Here is an 18432-nt window from a genome sequence, read left to right as displayed (position 1 = left end):
CAAATTCTCTGTACCATTAACTCTCTTGAAAATGTTTCTCTTCAGAACATACCACTGATACTTTGAAAAGATTTTTAAAAAAGTAATGATTATTCAACAAGTATTATTTTGATGTTTAATATTAATAATATATTAATTGAAAATATTTATTTAAAATCACATTTAAAAGAAATATAATATACTAACCTCATAATTACATGGTAAATGTATTATCCAGTTAGTGTAGGAACTGAATTTAGAACCTAATATTTTACTTAATGTAAATAAAACTTACTACAGAAATTAAAAATGACTACTATTTAAAATCATCATGAAATTAAAAGCTTGTCTTTAAAGAAATGTATTTTACAAACCACTTCATGGAAAAAATTAATTGCTGTATTAACATTTTTGTTTCTTGTTCTTTCTGCAATATTTGTGTAGTTTTCAATTTACTTGAAAGAAACCTGCAGGAATTATGGAAAATAGTGCATAAAAAGTGGTTTTTTTTACAGTTATTTACCTAGTAGTGTTTTTTCAGCATTCTTAGAGGTTATCTAAGTTCATTGATTTGATAAAAGATTATATACAAACACATTAATATTAAAATATATTTAAAAACAGTATTTAATATATTTAAAAATTTTAAATAATTTTTCTAATGGCTGGTTTAAATAAGCGATCTATTATGTATAAAAAAAACTGCTATTTCAGGTCTCTGTAAAGAAAGATTTTTTTGTGCTGAATTAAGTGTTTTAACAACCCTCTTACAGCACGTACATAGTTTAAATAAATCTATTAATATTTGTAAATATTTGAACAGCAAAAGGATTGTGAAAGAAAGTAGAATTTCCATTAAAAGTAGTAGATGTCTTTATCTTCTGTTAGAACAGAATACAATTACTTCACATATTCAACTACTTGAACACATGAACTGAAGTACTAGTGTACTTGACTTTACAGACTTATTCTTGTCTGTACAGCATTTTGTTGTGACGCACTGAGTAGTAATAGTACAATATCTTCTTCACAGACAGCCAACCATTTTCTAACAGTTTTAATGGAAATTCTCCTTTTATTATTTTTTTCCATCCAGTTATTGATAGAAAATATTAAACTATAACTTTTTTTTTTACTTTTGTTGAAACAGAATTCAATGTAAAAAAAAAGTTCTACCTTTACTGAGAGCCAAAATAGCTTTTTTAATGGGTGCCATATTAAAACTCAGTCAGAAACTTTTTAAAATACTTTACTATTGAAATTCTCTTCTTAAATTTCAAGTACTTAAACGCTAATTTTTTGTACAACTTTTAATAAAGTTGTAGTGTGTTGTGTTTGCACAACTAGGAAATTAGAGTACATTGTAGAGTAGAGTATATATGTGTAAGTAATGTAATTCCTAGCTTTTCTTCAAATAAACTGAGATTTTAAAAAAAACAATTAGTAAAGAATGAGGTTTAATATGGAATAAAATTCAACTTTTTCTCATTTGATATTTTATGAGACTTCAAAAAGCAGTTTTTTTGTGTCTAAAATTCTGTAATAAGTTAACATAAAATATCATATAAGTACTGGTAATATGAATCCTCTTTTACTGATAGTCTTTTACTCATCTGCTCAAAGGAAATGGAGTCTTTTTTTATTCCCATATACAGTATGTTAAAATCTTGTTAAAATATGTGTACATTTCTAATACAGTATGTTAAAATCTATATCATTTAAATCCTTTTAAAGATCTTTTTTTCATCTTTGCTAACTATTTTTATTGGTTCTCATATTTAAATTAATCTTTTTTAATATTTTAGAAGTACATAGTTGAGAATTATATTTCCTTAAAAATACTGTTTGGTAATATTAGCAATTTAAAAAAATATGTGCTGGTATCACTGGAATTGTGTTTCAATATTATTTTTTTTAAATTATTATATTCATAAATTAATCTTTTTCTTATGTTTTCAGTTACCTTTAGTAATTTATTTTATTCTTTATGTGAATTGCTCTACTTTTTTTTTCTAGTAGCCTTTAATCAAATTATTTGGTGTTACTATCAGTACGAGTATATACTGTATATTTTCTTATCTCCAATGATATGAAGGTTTGACTGATTTCATGCAGAGGAGTTATTCGTGCATGTATTAATATTAACTTGCTCCTTCTTTCATTAGATTTTTCTTTATAAAAACTGTACAGTCTTAAAACCCGATCATATATTATTTTTGAAGCCAAAAGATTTGACACAAATAATAGCCTTTATAAATTTTTATAGTAAAAATTTTCAACTGTTATTAAAACAAAAGTAAAAATAATTAAAACATATTTTAAAACTTACGAATAAAAAAAATAAAAAGAATCAAATTTTATAATAATAATAATACTCATGCATAACATGTTAAAATTATAATTTACATATAACAATAATTGTGTATAAATAATTGCAAATAATTTACATTCATTGGCTCCTTAAATTTTTTTATATTTGACAAAATTATCTTAACCACCTGAAATCCTCAACTGAAGGACATAATAAAAATTATTTAGTCTCTAATAAAGTAAAAAGTTTTTTCTGCGACCAGTTTTGCTATAGAGATCAATGCACTATCTAAACTGTACACATTTTTTTTAAAATGATTTTATTCTTTTGACTAGAGTTTTTATATTGGCATGTATTGTTCATTATTCAATTTTAACATAATTTTCTTTGTTGATTTAGATATAATAAAAAGTTTTGTAACATTTCATGTAAATTTTAAACATTTGAAGATGGAGTAAAAAAAATATTAAGTTCAAGAAATAATATCAGAATAAAAATATGATTGAAGTGAATAAAAAGTTTAATATTATTTATTAGAGTAATAAAAACAAATTATAAATTATGTATTAACCAGTGATCAAACCAGTGCATTCTAATGTACGATCATTTACCAGTGATTATTCAATATAAAATATATTGTCATATCACTTTCATTCATCCCACTATTCTTTCACCCACTACTACCCCAGTATTGTGATTGCTGTAAGTCTAATATGCCTTAGCACATTATTTAACATTACATCTCATTTTTTATTAGTACTTTTGAATCATTTTCTTCTATAGCTTATCTTTTTCTATAGTTCCTATATGTGATAAATATTTCATATTATACTACATTTAATTTAATTATATAATTTCATATTTTAATTTTTTGGATAAAAAAATTATTTTACTTTGAAAATATAGCAATTTTAGTTAATAACTTTTTTTTGCAGGTTGATCTTAGATCTCTATATAATCAACCATTTTTTAGAATTTTTTTAAGAATTTAATTATGAATTAATACACACATTTTGTTATTCACTATTATAACTACTTTGATGGAAAATTAATACATTTTCAGTTCATTTTTCTTCTGTACCAAAAGAAATTTATTTAAGGAGAACTGTTTTGTAGTTTTATTTTTTGTTAATCGTAATTCTACTAGACTTATTGTAAAATCAGGCCTTTACTTAAGTGAAAATACACTTTGTTAGCTTTTCAGCAAGTTGAATTTATTACTTTTTCTGCTGCAATGCTGAGCTGATTTTATTCTCACTTTTAATTTTATCATTACACATAAAGGATAATACTTATAAACAATGAATTATAGGGAATTTAAAGATCAGACTTATCTAATATAAAAAAAAAACAAGATCACATTTAAATAAAACAAACATGAATTACGTACTTATTTAAAACAGACCAAAAATATAATTAGCAACAAAAGAAGAATATTCTGTTATTTATACACTTCTGGCTGACATAAAAATAGCAATAAAATAGTTTGTTAATATTAAAAATTAAAGCAGTTACTGGTGTTTTGCTCTTTTAATTGTTAAACTTCATGGTTTGTACATCCCGTTTTATCAACTTTAATTTTTTCCTCTTTTATTTGAATAATCATGCAAATATCTGCAAGGGACTGACTGTATCAATGAAAAAAATTATAAAAACTATTAAACATTATAAAAACTATATTATAAAAATTATGTACCTATTAAATATAAAATCTAAACCTGTCAAACAAGTTAAATTATTTTTTAACTAAAGCTAATTATTTTTAAAAACTATCTGGCTAGCTTTTATCAACTGAAAAATGTACAACGTTGGCATCCTTTTGTGGATTTAATAAAAATTGAAAAGATTTAAAGAAATCTCTTAAAGATAGGACCACTTTTAAAATTATCTAAACAGAAGAGGATATAAAATAAGTTTTTTTTATAATAAAATAACACTGCAGTTAAGATCAGAAAGATAATAACGTTTTTAACAACAATACCAATCATATACATCAGCCTGATTAAATTTGTAAGAGTTCAGCAGGTATACACAACTTAGATCCCATGAGATTTAAGTGATGAGGTGCATACAACCATCACTCAGTGAGTGAGGATTGAGCACAGTGATCACACACTCAGTGCATGAAATGTACACACATTGGCTGCACCAAGCATGTACAACCAATCCAATTTTTTCTTCTGGAACTACAGCAAACAGTTTTAACCAGCTGCTTTATTCAAATACTCTGACACAAGATGAATTTTTTTAAGTATATTTCATTATGGTAAAAGTTGGGGTTTCTTAGTAGGTATTTTAGGTGTTGGGTTTTGAATTTACTAGTTAATCAGATTTATTCTTTTTCGTCATTAATTAATATTTATTTATTATAAATTATATTTATTACTATTTAATATTATATTTATAAAATATGTAAAAATATATAATATTTTATATTATATTATATTTAATTTATTAATAATATTTTTTTTTTAAACTTTTTTTCTCAATTTTGTTTTATATACTCTTTTCAAACATATTTTATTTTAAAAAATAAATGTAACAATGCAGTACAACTATAAACAATATATACAAGATCACACAGAATATTAAAAAAACATAGCAACCCAGGAGTATGCAAATTAATTTCGCTAATTTGATGCAAATTCACTCACTGATTAATGGAATACACATTGTCATTATGGACAACAAGAGAATCAGTTTTTGCAAATCACCTTTTAAAAATAGACACACATACAAAGACATTAATCAATCAAACCGATTTTACATATAATGCATAAAAAAATCTCAACATGTTTGAACAGTATGAAATTTACAAATGCATATAGTTTGACCAAAACACCATATTAAATGAATAAGCATATTAGATGAAATATATTGTATAAACTATTCTCTGGAATGTGCTGTTAACTACAATAATTGATAGTTCAGAAACACTTGGGGAAAAATAAATCATTTAATTTGAAAGTGAGTTGTCTATAATTTTTAATAATTTAAAAACATTATTTTTTTATATTTAATACTTTTTTTTATATTTGAAAACTGTTTCTTTAAATCAGAAACTAGAATGTACTACTTCACTTTCTAGCCAATCTTTATCATATTAATTGGCATGTTATGTTGTTGAAATGTACTGTAACTATGAGAAAGTTTTTTCATTTCTTAATATAAGAAGTAAATGAAAGAAATATATATTTTTTAAGTGATAAAAAAAATATTTTTTAAATGATAAAAAAGTGTAGGTATATCATTTTAATTAAATATTTTTAGTATGTTTATGTTGTAGTAAAGCATGTGTATATATTAAATTATGGCAGAAATAATTTTATTGTACATTAAATCATTTGTATTCTGTTTAATTTTGCACACTTTTTAAAAATTTTGTTTAATGTTAATAAGTGTTTTTCATTGCGTGATTTGTATGTTTTGTTCATTTATTATAACCGTTCATTTCTAACTCATGAGACTGTAATTTAATGTTATGTGTTCCATTAAAAATTTATGTTTTGTATTCAAAAAAATAGAGAAATTTTTACTGTCTGCATGTTTGTTTTTATTAAATAAAATCTGATGTAGGCACCACATGAGTTCCTTGTATGCCTACTAAATTTCATAAGCATATTTTTTTTTTAAATAAAAAGTACATAAAATATAATTTCTTTAATAACTTCTGATATTTTTCATATTTTTTTTGTTATTATTGAATTATTATTTATCGTAAAAAAGTTAAAAAAAAAAAATGAAGTCTGATTCGAACTGATGTGCCTTCCACATATGAAATCAAATATTTCATTACTTAAAATTTTATTTGGCTATAACTCTGAAACCAATGAAAATAAGTACCACTTATGTTACATCGTTGAAAAGCTCTCAATGAGGGCGTTTTACTGCAGTTAAGAAAAAGTCCAAATTTTTTTGGAATTTGGGCTTTTTTTGGACACTTTTGGTTGTCAGTTGCAATCAGAAGGGTAGATGAACAACTAGATGTAACAACAGTCCTAAATCCAAAATTTCAACATCCTACAGCTAATCGTTTTTAAGTTTGAGATACGTATGTAAGTACATGCATACGTCCATACAGACGACATGCCGAAACTAGTGAAAATGGATTCAGGAATCTTCAAAATGGATATTTCCGTTGAAATCTGAAAACCGAAATTTTTTGTGATCACATACTTCCTTTACTTCGTACAAGGAAGTAATAATTGTAAGACTTTTTGAAAATTGACGATAAACAAACAATAAAAAACAACACATTGAAATTAATTTCAGTGTAGATTTCATATTTTATGAGACTGCTTTTGAGGTAACAAATTTTTTTTTAATTTATGAATTATATAAATATAACCATGGATAATGAATAATATTATTTAACAAAACGTATCACATTACATATTATAATTAATAATTTATTATAGTAGGTGACACTGACTTGTAAATATTTTATAAAAATTATATTTGTATACAGTTAGTTAAAATTTTTAACTGAATTGTAGTTTTTATTACATATATTTAAATTTTCACTTTAAATTCTAAAGTTGCCCACTTAGTTGATCTAATGAGTAACTTGTCATTGCAAATCAGTTGTTTAACAGCTGATTTTCAAAGTTGAAGGCTCTGAGGTTCGAATCCTAATAAAAGTTAGTTTACTTCTATACAGATTTGAATACTAGACAATGGATGTTGATGTAGTTTGGTAGTTGGAGTTCAATTAACCACATGTGTCAGGAATGGTCGGCCTGATTCTGTACAAGACTACACTTCATTTACATGTCATACATATCATCCTCATCTCATTGGACCATGGGAGGGGGGTTTGCTTAACATTCACTGGTTGAACAAATTGCAACATTTACATTAAGAAAAAAAAAATCTGAAGTAATTTGTATTTATTTAAAATAATGTAACTTCATTCAACTATGATCTGGAAAAAAACAGTGTTTTATACACATATTACAAACATAGTTTTGACTCTGTTGCTGTAAAACATTTTCACACATTAACATCCTGCTAAATTATTATAAATTTTAATTCTGTTATTCTATGTTATCTTTCATTTCTTGATGTTATCTGTTTTTCTTTTTTGCATATTGTGTTTATTTCTCTAGTTTTATTGTTTCTTTCCTACATTTTCCTGTACTTCAGCTCCTATCTTAATTTTGATAAATTATAATACAGGATTTATTTCTTTCTGCAGCACTGGAATTAATCTATTGTATTACTTTGCATTCACTTTACTATTCTAAACCTTTTTAAATTAAAAGTTTAAATTAATACCTTTATATTAATAAAAAAAGAGTTGATTTTCATTTTGGGGTATTGATTGTCCGTTGGCATCATGACAACAAATTTCTTAATTGTTTTTATTATTTAATTCTTGTTTTTGTTTTTAAAAATTTATGATTGTATTTTTTTATGTATACACATAATTTTAAAATTTTTATTCTTCTGCTTACTCTTAATTATTTTTTTTTTTTAAATTGTCTACTTTATCCCTCTAGTTGTGGCATCAATTAAAGTTAATTTAATATTATTAAATATATCAAATAACATTATGTGCAGTCTTCACAAGGCAGCTTACCTGGATTGCTGCGACCACCACAGTTGACTGTGAATAATCTCAACTCATCAAATAATCAACTGAATTCATCATCTTCAAATAATAGTCAAGGTTCTTCAAATAGAAGGATAAATCTTATATCTGGGTCAAGCCAACAGATACAAAATCTTCCTAAAAAGGATTCTTCTTCATCAGGGTCAGTATAATTTATTATATTGTTTATTTCATTCATGAAACTGATTTAATGTAATTTTTTTACCACCCTTTCTATTTTATACTGATTCTTTCACTTCAGTGTACTTCCTAAAAGCTTACATCCTACACCTAATGATTTCTCTATTTGTAAATCATGTTAAATTATCTTTATTTTAAACTTTATCAAATTTCAACATTCTCTTGGAGCTGTACATCTCTTGCTTTCAGTGAGAGGTCTCACAATTTCAGGAATAGGCGATGTTGTTCCTTTAGGAATCCTGTGCATTTCTTGGATAGCTCTTCAATTTCAGGAAGTAAAAGTTTTGTTGTATCATATAATTAAGCTGGTCATTACTGTAAAATTATTGACCATTAATGAGCTACTCATGATTGAGTAAAAATGTCCTGTTCTCCCAAAGGATTGCATACTGGACAGATACCTGGAGAGGAGCTTGAACGTTCTTTTGGTTGGGTCTTCCTTAATCTGGATCCTTTCTTTCCAATTTCATCTATGAATTTTGGTCCATATTAAGTCCATATTAAAAATGCATTATCTGTTAAATCAGTACATCCAAGTACGAGTGATCTGATATGGAAGTGCTACCAATTGATTACTGTTTGTTGGCCACATAAAGACCTAACAGCTGAAATGACTTATTAGACAATCCAGGTCTTTTAACGTTAATTAAAAGCTAATTCAAATTACATCACACATTAATAGCGCTAAGATATTATTTTTCTTTCCAGTTTTCCTATTGTTCATGTTTTGCTGCTTTAAAACTTTACACTATTTGTAGATAGCATACTTTATCAAGCACATTTCTTGAAATATGCTATATTTCATCAAAGAACTTCTAGCCAGTCAGCTTTTATATCTTCCTTACCTTATATTTCACATTTTCTTTGCTTTTTTATATATGAAAAAAATGAAATTCTGCAGAATTTGATACATTACATTCTACTGTAACTTTTTAGCTGAAAAATAAAGATTATGCTTTATTTCCTATAACTTTCTGTAAAGTTTTTTATTTCATAAAGGTTTATTGTTTATTTAATTTCAATGTTGTACATAACAAACTGTAGTAAAGTTACGTTTAAAAAAATAAAACAAGTTAGTTTCAAAAAACATGGAGATGTGCTTCTAGAAGAACTTTTTATTAGTTATTATACAACTTCTTCAGGGTGAAAAGCTTCAAGTGACATTTTTGTTAATGGCACAGTTGTTCAAATGGTCTGAGGTCATTTCTATTTTTATTATTATTTTTTGTTTTTATTTTGTGAAAAATCTGCTTGTTTTGGTTAATATTTCTGTATGAATCTCCTGCTTCCATGAGATGATAGGCAAATTCAGTCATGTTTTGACTCCAAAGAGCCAAAATCTGTTTTGGCTCCAAAGAGCCAAAACAAATTACAGTTTGTTCATGTATTTTGAGTTTATACGAGCTAAACTTAGATCTAGAAGTGTTAATGCTTAAAACCTAGTATTAATTTCAATTTACATTTATTTTTACTGTTATTTCAATCCAACTCTATTTTAAAGTACACTCTTCCTTTTTCTCTGATTGTAGTTCTACTAGTTTTTTTCTTGTAATGATTTTGTCTCATTGGTTTTAACTTCAGTGATAAGTTTTTTATTTTTCTATTTCATCTTATTTGATTTTTATCTCTTGTTATTTTTTTATAAAATTAGAAAACTGAGTATTCAAGCTTAAAAGTTTGTGATCTAGATGTTCTGATCTCATGCTCTTCATATCAGGGAAGAAGAAAGCTTTGATTGCAGAAGTAAAGTTTACTGATGTCCTTGGTGTGAGACTACCATAACTGATTCTCTCAAGAAAGTTATTGAGTAGAGATGTTATCTATTAACAATAAATATCTCTGCAGCTGTCTTGAGCAGCCTTAATGTGGAAATTTTTCTTAGTTTTCAAATTTATGTAAGTTTTTGTAGCGTAGGAATGCTTTCATCTTTTGATAGTAAATACAAAGAGGTAATCCTTGATGGTGTTATCTTCTCTATCATTAAGTCAAAGAGAAGAAAGTTTGAGGGGTTGCTAAGAACTATCAGGACTCTACAACTATTTCTAGGGTTCTGATACTGGTAACTGGATAGGTCTAGCACCCCTTCAAGACCTTCTACAATGACACAAATATGGGCTCCACAAATTTAATATTGACAGGGTCAAACAGTTTTTTCTTTTTTTTGCAAAGATTTATTGATGAGAATAAGAATGAACACATCCACACATCTCCAGTTGCATTCTTTAAGATAAGCAATTAATACACTCATATATCTATACAAAAAACTACAAAAGTATAAGAATTTCAAGAAAAAATCAAAACACCAATAGATAAAATAATTGAAATCATATTCTTAATACAAGTCATAACAGAACAAATTATTTTATGTACAACAAAAAATTCATTTGTCTAGGGTAACACAATAAACTGCAACCACTAACAGATTAATGTTTCTGCAAACAACTTTTATGTATGAGGGAAACCTAGAAATTGAAGGGCGTAAAGAAAGGTGTAATACTAATGATTTGATAAACTATTAGATGTGAAGCCACATATAACAAACCATTTTTCATTGATCACAGAAGCTAAAACATTGGGTTCAATTTCATTGCATAGTTCTGGCATTTATTAGTGGTTAATACCAGACCAGTCATATACTCGTAAAAATTTATTTTAGAAAATAAATACATTTAACCATTACAATTTCAACCAGCTAGCCAAAATACCTTTACATACTTGGAAAAGATGAGTATATTTATATTATAATATGAAAAAATGCTGAAAAAAATATTATACTAGTATTTCTCTGATGATAACATTAACTCATTTACAAAGTAAAAATATAAGATAATCTTATATACTTCACAATCTTTATACATTTTAAATGGTATGAAATTATAAACATTGTAAACTGGTCTAAAACAACGCAGTAGAGATTGAATGTTATTTTTATTATTTAGTAGATTAATACTGTTTGACCATATATTAAATAAATTTACTAAATATTTCAAGATGGGTTCCATTAATAACCCACTAACTCCAATTGCATTGATGAAAGACTTGCTTCATAGTTCTAAAAATATCTTCTGGAAGCAAGATTTGCAGTTTTTAGAATTAGCCTTTTTATATTTTATTTGTAACTGTTACGTATAATATTATCTGTATAATAATTATTATCAAAAAAGCTGTAACAATGATAAAGTTACAAGTTCCCAACCTTGGTATTCATGAAATCATTGCTTTCTTTATCAATAAAATATAGAAAGCTAAAACTACAATGTTTGTGTGTAAAACTTAATTTAATTAATAAAATCAGTTCTACAAAAAAAAAATGTATAAGCATCTTTTGTTATTTAGTTATTGTAATTAAAAGGCATGAATGTAACAAATTTAATGTAATAAAAAATTATATAAGTTAATTGTAAATAAATAAATATATAAAAATAATCAGAAACAGTGACTTTTAACCCTAGAAACAAAATTTTTTTGGGGGATTTCACTTTAGGTGTGGTTCATTTAGTATCTGGTTTCATTTCAAAACACATGTATTGTTCCCATAAATATGCCAAAATTACTATTAAATATGATATTTTAACTTGTATGTGCATGTGTAAATAGTGAAAATATCATAAAAGAAAACAAATTTGTTTTAGAATAAATTGGATAAAATTTTAAAACTGCATCAATTATTTTCTGCATTATAGGTCTTCAAGATTTCAGAGAAAGTGTTCATGGAAGATATCACGGCCATCACTTAGAAGAAAATCAAGAACTTCATCAGAACCTGAAGATGAACAAGAAATAGTACTCAACAATAACAATCATTTATTCTCTAGTCCAATGTGAGTATTTTAAAAATTTGTAAATGAGAGGATATTTCTGTTTATTTATTGCTTTTATACATATGGGTGTTAGCATGATAAATGAATAAATAATTGGTTTTTAATTTAAATTAACTCCATCAGGATTATTTCATATAATAGTAAAATCATATTTAAATTCTATTAAACTAAACCACCTAGTACAGAATATTGAAAAAAGACACATCTTGCCTAAATTTTACAAAAGAATGAAAACATGTACATAATATTTATACACTAATAATATCATTGAAAACATTACTAAAACTTACAATAAAGAAATGTTTAAACCAGCATATAAATCTAATAACCACATAATAAAATAAACAATCTGTATGGAATTTATAAAATTAAATGTTACGATTTTGGTTGTATTTATGTAGGAAAAACGAATAGATCCTTTAAAACTAGATTTCTTGAACATTATAGAAATAATAAATTACGTTTTACTTCGGCAGATCTTTTAATAAACAATAAACATTTTATTTCTGATATTAACACAAATTTATAAGTATTACGAATAAATAAAGATGATATAAAATTAATTATATTAGCAAACGAAATTTGAATTTGCTAAACCATCAGTGTTTGAAGGAGACAGTCTTAAAAAATTACAACAGATAGCAGCACTCGAAGTTATTACACAGTTACGCAATTTTTGATATTTTAGTATTTTTATACAATTTTATTATGCAATAACGAAATTATTTCAATCACTGGGTTTGTGGATCCCGCGAATACTTGGGATCCCATAGCATTTGCAGGAAAATTTAGGTAATGTATATCTTATCTCATTATTCTATGCAAGGTGGTTTAGTTAATAAGAGTTAAAATATAATTTACAACACAGAGGAATAATATGAATTTTAAAAGATGAATTTCAGTAAAATAATAGTATAATTATGTAATCATTCAAGAAGTGCAAGAGTTCAAAATTTGAATTATTTAATAACTGATTATAATTCAGCACTTTGTATTCAGATAGTTTTAAGTTTTACAAGTACTAACAGGAACAGTAATATCTGTTACACTCTTGTTATTACTTATTATGTATCTCAATAAATATGAGTCATATAACTTTTGAATGTGATCAAGAAAGTACTCTTAGTCCCAAAATGTGAGATTCCTTTTTTTGAATTTCATTAATATTTCATAATCATCAGCTTTAATCAAAGTTCTAGACACACACAACACACACACACACACACACACACACACACACACACACACACACACACACACACACACACACACACACACACACACACACACACACACACACACACACACACACATATATATATATATATATATTATGTATGTACTAATTTGATTACAGTTGATAAATATCAGTTTCATGAACTCACCTATATGTATCTTATTATGTAGTATGAGTACATGTATACAACTAAATCACAAAAATGCATGCATGAGAAATTCTTACTTGAACAAAGTTTTATCAAAATTAAATGAGATATGCAAAATTCCCATTACAAAATTTTAAAATCATCCATGTAAATAGCAGAGTTTACTGCATATTGATTTGATAAATAATAAAATTACAAGTTTATGTAATTTTTATTTATTTGAAAAAGTATACCATTATTCATCTATGTTTATGTTGTACCTTCAAAATAATTTCCTCTTCATCATTTCTGAAATGAACTTTCAAGTACAGTCTTAAGTTTGCTCAATAACTGTTGTTTAATATCTTTAAGTTGTAAAACATTATCCTTTCATGATTTTTCATTCTTGGTAGAGGAAAAAAAGCAAATGAATCCAAGCATGGTGAATACACTTGTGTTATAAACACAATGTTACTTCTAGACAAAATTTCTAAATAAGCAACGATGTGTGAATTAGTACATTACCACAGTTCAATTGTCATCTGATCACTTTTTGTAGACAGCTTCTTACAAACAATGTAAAATACTCATATAGTATACGTTATTATTGATTATACCATCATTTGTACTAAAAATTAGTAGAACATAGTATCACTATAATGGAAGAAACCAGTAAAATTTGATGTCCTGTTATTGGGTTTGGCTTACATAGTAGCTTCCTTTAAGACAATGAGACTTTGTTTCAGTGTTGTAAACGTACAGTTTAGTTTAGCAGTACTGAATTAATAACAACTTATTTTATCATTTCCTCAGATGATACAATTTTTAGTAAAAATTTAATAATTTTGATGGAAATTTTTCTTCCATTTATCTTATGCCTGAAACAGTGAAAATACATTTCCATGAACATATGAATTAAAACTATGTAGCTATTTCTTTAATAGTGATTCAATGTTTAGCTGTGGTTTGTTTTTCAACTTTTTACAAAAATTTTATGAAAATTTTTTGATGGTCCATTGTAAAGTATTAATCAAATTAATCACCAAAAATCTCTTATTCACTTGGCTAAACCATATTTACAATATATAACCTATGTGTAGACAGTCAAATATCATTAAAAAAATAGTTTTTCATCCAAAAATTTATAATGAAGGAAATACAAATATGCACACGCTATATGTGGTCAAACCTCATGTACACATTCAATTTAATTTTCACAAAATTTTATTTTATGTTTAAAAAAAATTAACATGTAAATTTTTAATTATAATAAAACATTTCAGAACAGAGGGAGGATATGATCTTATGAATTTTCTTTTTTATAAAATAATGAAACAACAAATAATTTCTAATAGACAATTTAATTTAAGCTTAATAAAGATTTGTAATCACTTTAATTTTTGTTTTAAAAAGTACCAGTGTAATCACTATCTAAACATATTTTAAATAGTGTACTTACGGGTTATTGCAAGTTATTGAAACATGAAAAAAAGATCTCTAATGGAGAACCCCTGGAGGGATCCCCTACTGGGACTATAGTCTTGCTCTTCCCCCCTTCCCCAGTGGCATCTGCAAGGGAATCCTCACTTGATCATTGGTGGTGAGATGCAGAACCTCCCACCCCTCCTGGATGGGGCTGTCCCTACAGACACCACAGTGTCGTTGTGCAAACTCCAGTGGATTCATGATGTGGGCGAAGTCGCCTTACATCCACAGCCTCCAGGCGCATGTCCATGCAATTCACCTGTGAGACAGCAAGGCCTTCTCTTCCCATCAGAGCTGTAGTGGTACCCGCTACCTTTTCGGCGATGTCCTTGCTCAATTGTTCAGCTGCTCGCACCCAGAGATGTAGATCCTCCCTCTGACCCTGTCGTACGGAGAGGGCCCTAACCTCACCCAGTGACACTACCCCCTTGATGAATTGAAGGTGGTCGTACCTTCTGCCCTAACCACCACCATTATTGTCGGTGGACCTAAGGGTGGTTTCTGGCTCTTTAACAATGACACCGATGGTACTCGTGAAAGACACACATAATGCTTCTTCTCCACCCGCCTATACAGTACTCTACAGAATGCCATAAAATCTGCCCAAGCCGACCCAAGGACCCACTAAAGCAAACTAGTCAATCCTGCCTATCTTGCATCATGTACAGTACGACCTGCAAATGACCACCTCACAGTTCCCAACTGCCGAATCAACTATTAATCAAATTCATGAAGCCTTTACAGAACATCAGTGCATGTTGCGGTTGTTTGACTCCCAATGCCATGTCTGTAATCCAAGCGGACCCAACATCCTCTGGCAACTCAACTGTGTCCTCCACTAGAGTTGAAGATAGGAAGATCTCCTGAGGCCAGCCTCTAAGAACTAACTGCTCAATGTCCACCTCCGCAACTCCACAATCAATCACTTGCTGGAGCTCGTCAATTGATGACAAAGTTGCAGCCCATTATAGACCCTCATCTGTAGTCTGCGATGCCATATCAGTGATGATAAAATATGTTTGTGTAGCCTCATAGGCTGTTCTCAGTCAAGTGCACAGTAATTAGATAAATTAAACATAACATATTAATTTCCAGTAACTAATTTTCACGGTACCCCATATCTTCAGTTAGAATTAAATTATATTTAATTCAAACGTATTCTTTTAATAGTGTTCATCACATTTAATTCAAAAGTAAGTTTTATATTTTGAAATTTTGAATAATATTATGAGCATACATGTATATATATATATATATATATATATATATACACACATATACATATACATATATATATATATATATATATATTTTTTTTTTTTTTTAATTGAAATTAATCTTTTTAAGATTCATTTTATTTTTTTTGTAATTAATATAAATACTTTTTTTTTTTTAATTTAAAAAATAATAAATGCTGATTAAAAAGTTAATATATATTGTATTATGAAGTATTTTATAAGAAACTCTTTTGATTGTTTATCACATTTTATTATTGTTTTCAGTTTTATACAAACAAATGTAGTTCACCAAACCCCCCAATTAGTTAGTTATCTTACATTCTACAATACTAACACAAAAATTTATTAGAGACATTTTAAATTAATCTTTTACTTTGTGATTTTCTGTTTAGTAATTAATTCATTGTTTTTTCAGGCATATGTCAGATCACTCACACTGTAATGGTGGATTATTAGGTACCATTCGTAATCCATTGGATACTAGATCTTCTGCACACTCTAATAATAAGTTATGTAGTCAGAGTCGAACATCTCTTGCTCAAGGCAACTGCCCTGTACCACAGGTATCATGAATATCTTTTTATTTTTATATTTCTATTTATTTATTTTTATACATCATATAATTCCTTGCTTGTATCTTATGAAAGTCTGCTTGTAATAGCAACTTCTGATCACAGGTACTTATAACATTTTATTATTTTTTTTTTATATTTAATCTTTTTTTATAATCTATTTACATGAATTTTTATGAATTTCAAAAGATAAAGTAATTTATAATCACTCTGAAAAACTGTGATTAATTTTATAAGTTATCTCTAACAATATTATATGAACAAATTTTGGGGCTTAAACAAATGTCAGTTTAGCTGAAAGTTAGATTAAAAGTCAATTATAATCTTATTATCCTGAAGATAAAATGAAATCTAATGTATTGAATAAAAATTACCCTCTAAGGGACAGTTTTAATTTTCAAATGGCAGCCAAATATTTTTTTGACATCATAATACAATAAAATTCAAAGTATTATTTTTTTTTATTACTGAAAAATACATTAAAATATATTTTTTATCACTTATAAAATGTTACACATTGTCGATGAAAAAATAAAGCACTTACACAACATATTATTTTCTGATGTCCCTTGACTATTAATAAAAAATGATTTTATAATTATACTAATATAAAGGTGGTCATCTAACTTCATGCTTAATATCACCAAAATCAGAATTACTTGAAACATGTTTTTATATAATTGTTATTTATTAAAATATTGTCATTGAATTTAAGTTGTTTTATATCTAACATATTAAATTTCTGATCACCGGAAGAGGTGATTAGTATGTTTTCGAGGAGGCACGAGAAACCCCGATGGGATGTCCGAGTTCGGACGAGCTAGGGAGGGCAGACTGCGCTGCCATGAAACCCTGAGGCGACTGTGTTAAGCTTTTTAGCGTGGGCTGGTCGTCTTGGGGGAGTTTAAAAAAAAAACATATTAAATTTAATGTTTTAGTAATCAAATTTAAGTAACCAAAAAAATGTGTTAAGTTTGTACAGAAAATTTATAATATATAATAATTAAATGCGTAAATTAAAAAAAATAACAATCAGCACATAGATGAATGAACAAGTAAACTATAATAGTGTGTGTAAACAGAAGTCAAACATCACACAAGCTTCTGAGGTTAAATAATATGCTTAACTAGTTATCATTTATACTGATGACAGATTTTAGGTAAATAAAAATAGATATAGTCATAGAGAAAACATTGAAATCAGAAAAGATGTTCATACATTATTTAAAATAAATTACAATTTAACAAATGAATTCTAAAGTGGAAAAATTCAACGTTAAAAATATGCTACTGTTATAGTAAAGGGCATGAATCTTGAAGCTTAACACTGTGTCAACTGAATCTGCTCCAGCTGGCAATCTATTACTCATTTAGTGTAACATACAGTTTGCTATGGAACCGTCTGTATATATACAATACGTAAAATTAGCACTACTAATGTTTATTATTTTTATCATAATTATTTCATTCTTGTTAATATTAATCATGTCAAGAATTAATATTAAATAATATTATTTTTACTGAATTAATATTAAATAATATAATTAATTAATTTTTAATTTATAAAGTACACTAAGTTATATTCCTTACGAAAAAAATCTGTTTTTCGATTAATATTATTCTGATCCAGTGATGAGTTATATGAAGTGATTTTCAACATATTGTTTTACTTCACACCAAACCATTTTATAGGGTTTAAGCCTGGGTGGTATGGGAGTAGTTGTAACACTTCATGTCCATTTTTTCTTGGCAAGTTCATCAAATATAACACTGTATTTTTCTTTGTACCTTTTAATTATCTCGTATAGTTAGGTTTCCGCATATTAGATGAGAATGGAATACCCACCGGGTTGGTCTAGTGGTGAACG

General features: G+C 26.9%; 1 protein-coding gene across 1 annotated transcript in view; it reads left to right on the top strand.

The window, feature by feature from the left end:
- Positions 1-18432, top strand: part of Ca-alpha1T (Ca[2+]-channel protein alpha[[1]] subunit T) — a 276487-nt gene that overhangs the window by 199199 nt on the left and 58856 nt on the right. Inside the window, exons 20-22 of the mRNA XM_075375644.1 lie at positions 7853-8046; positions 11768-11905; positions 16408-16555. Of these exons, the coding sequence (XP_075231759.1) occupies positions 7853-8046; positions 11768-11905; positions 16408-16555 (480 nt within the window). The remainder of the gene's footprint in view (positions 1-7852; positions 8047-11767; positions 11906-16407; positions 16556-18432) is intronic.

This window comes from Lycorma delicatula, chromosome 9 (genome assembly GCF_047948215.1).
Source record: "Lycorma delicatula isolate Av1 chromosome 9, ASM4794821v1, whole genome shotgun sequence".
NCBI classification, from domain to species: domain Eukaryota; kingdom Metazoa; phylum Arthropoda; class Insecta; order Hemiptera; family Fulgoridae; genus Lycorma; species Lycorma delicatula.
The sequence above is the reverse complement of the archived record's forward strand: the minus strand, read 5'-3'. Positions and strand labels throughout refer to the sequence as shown.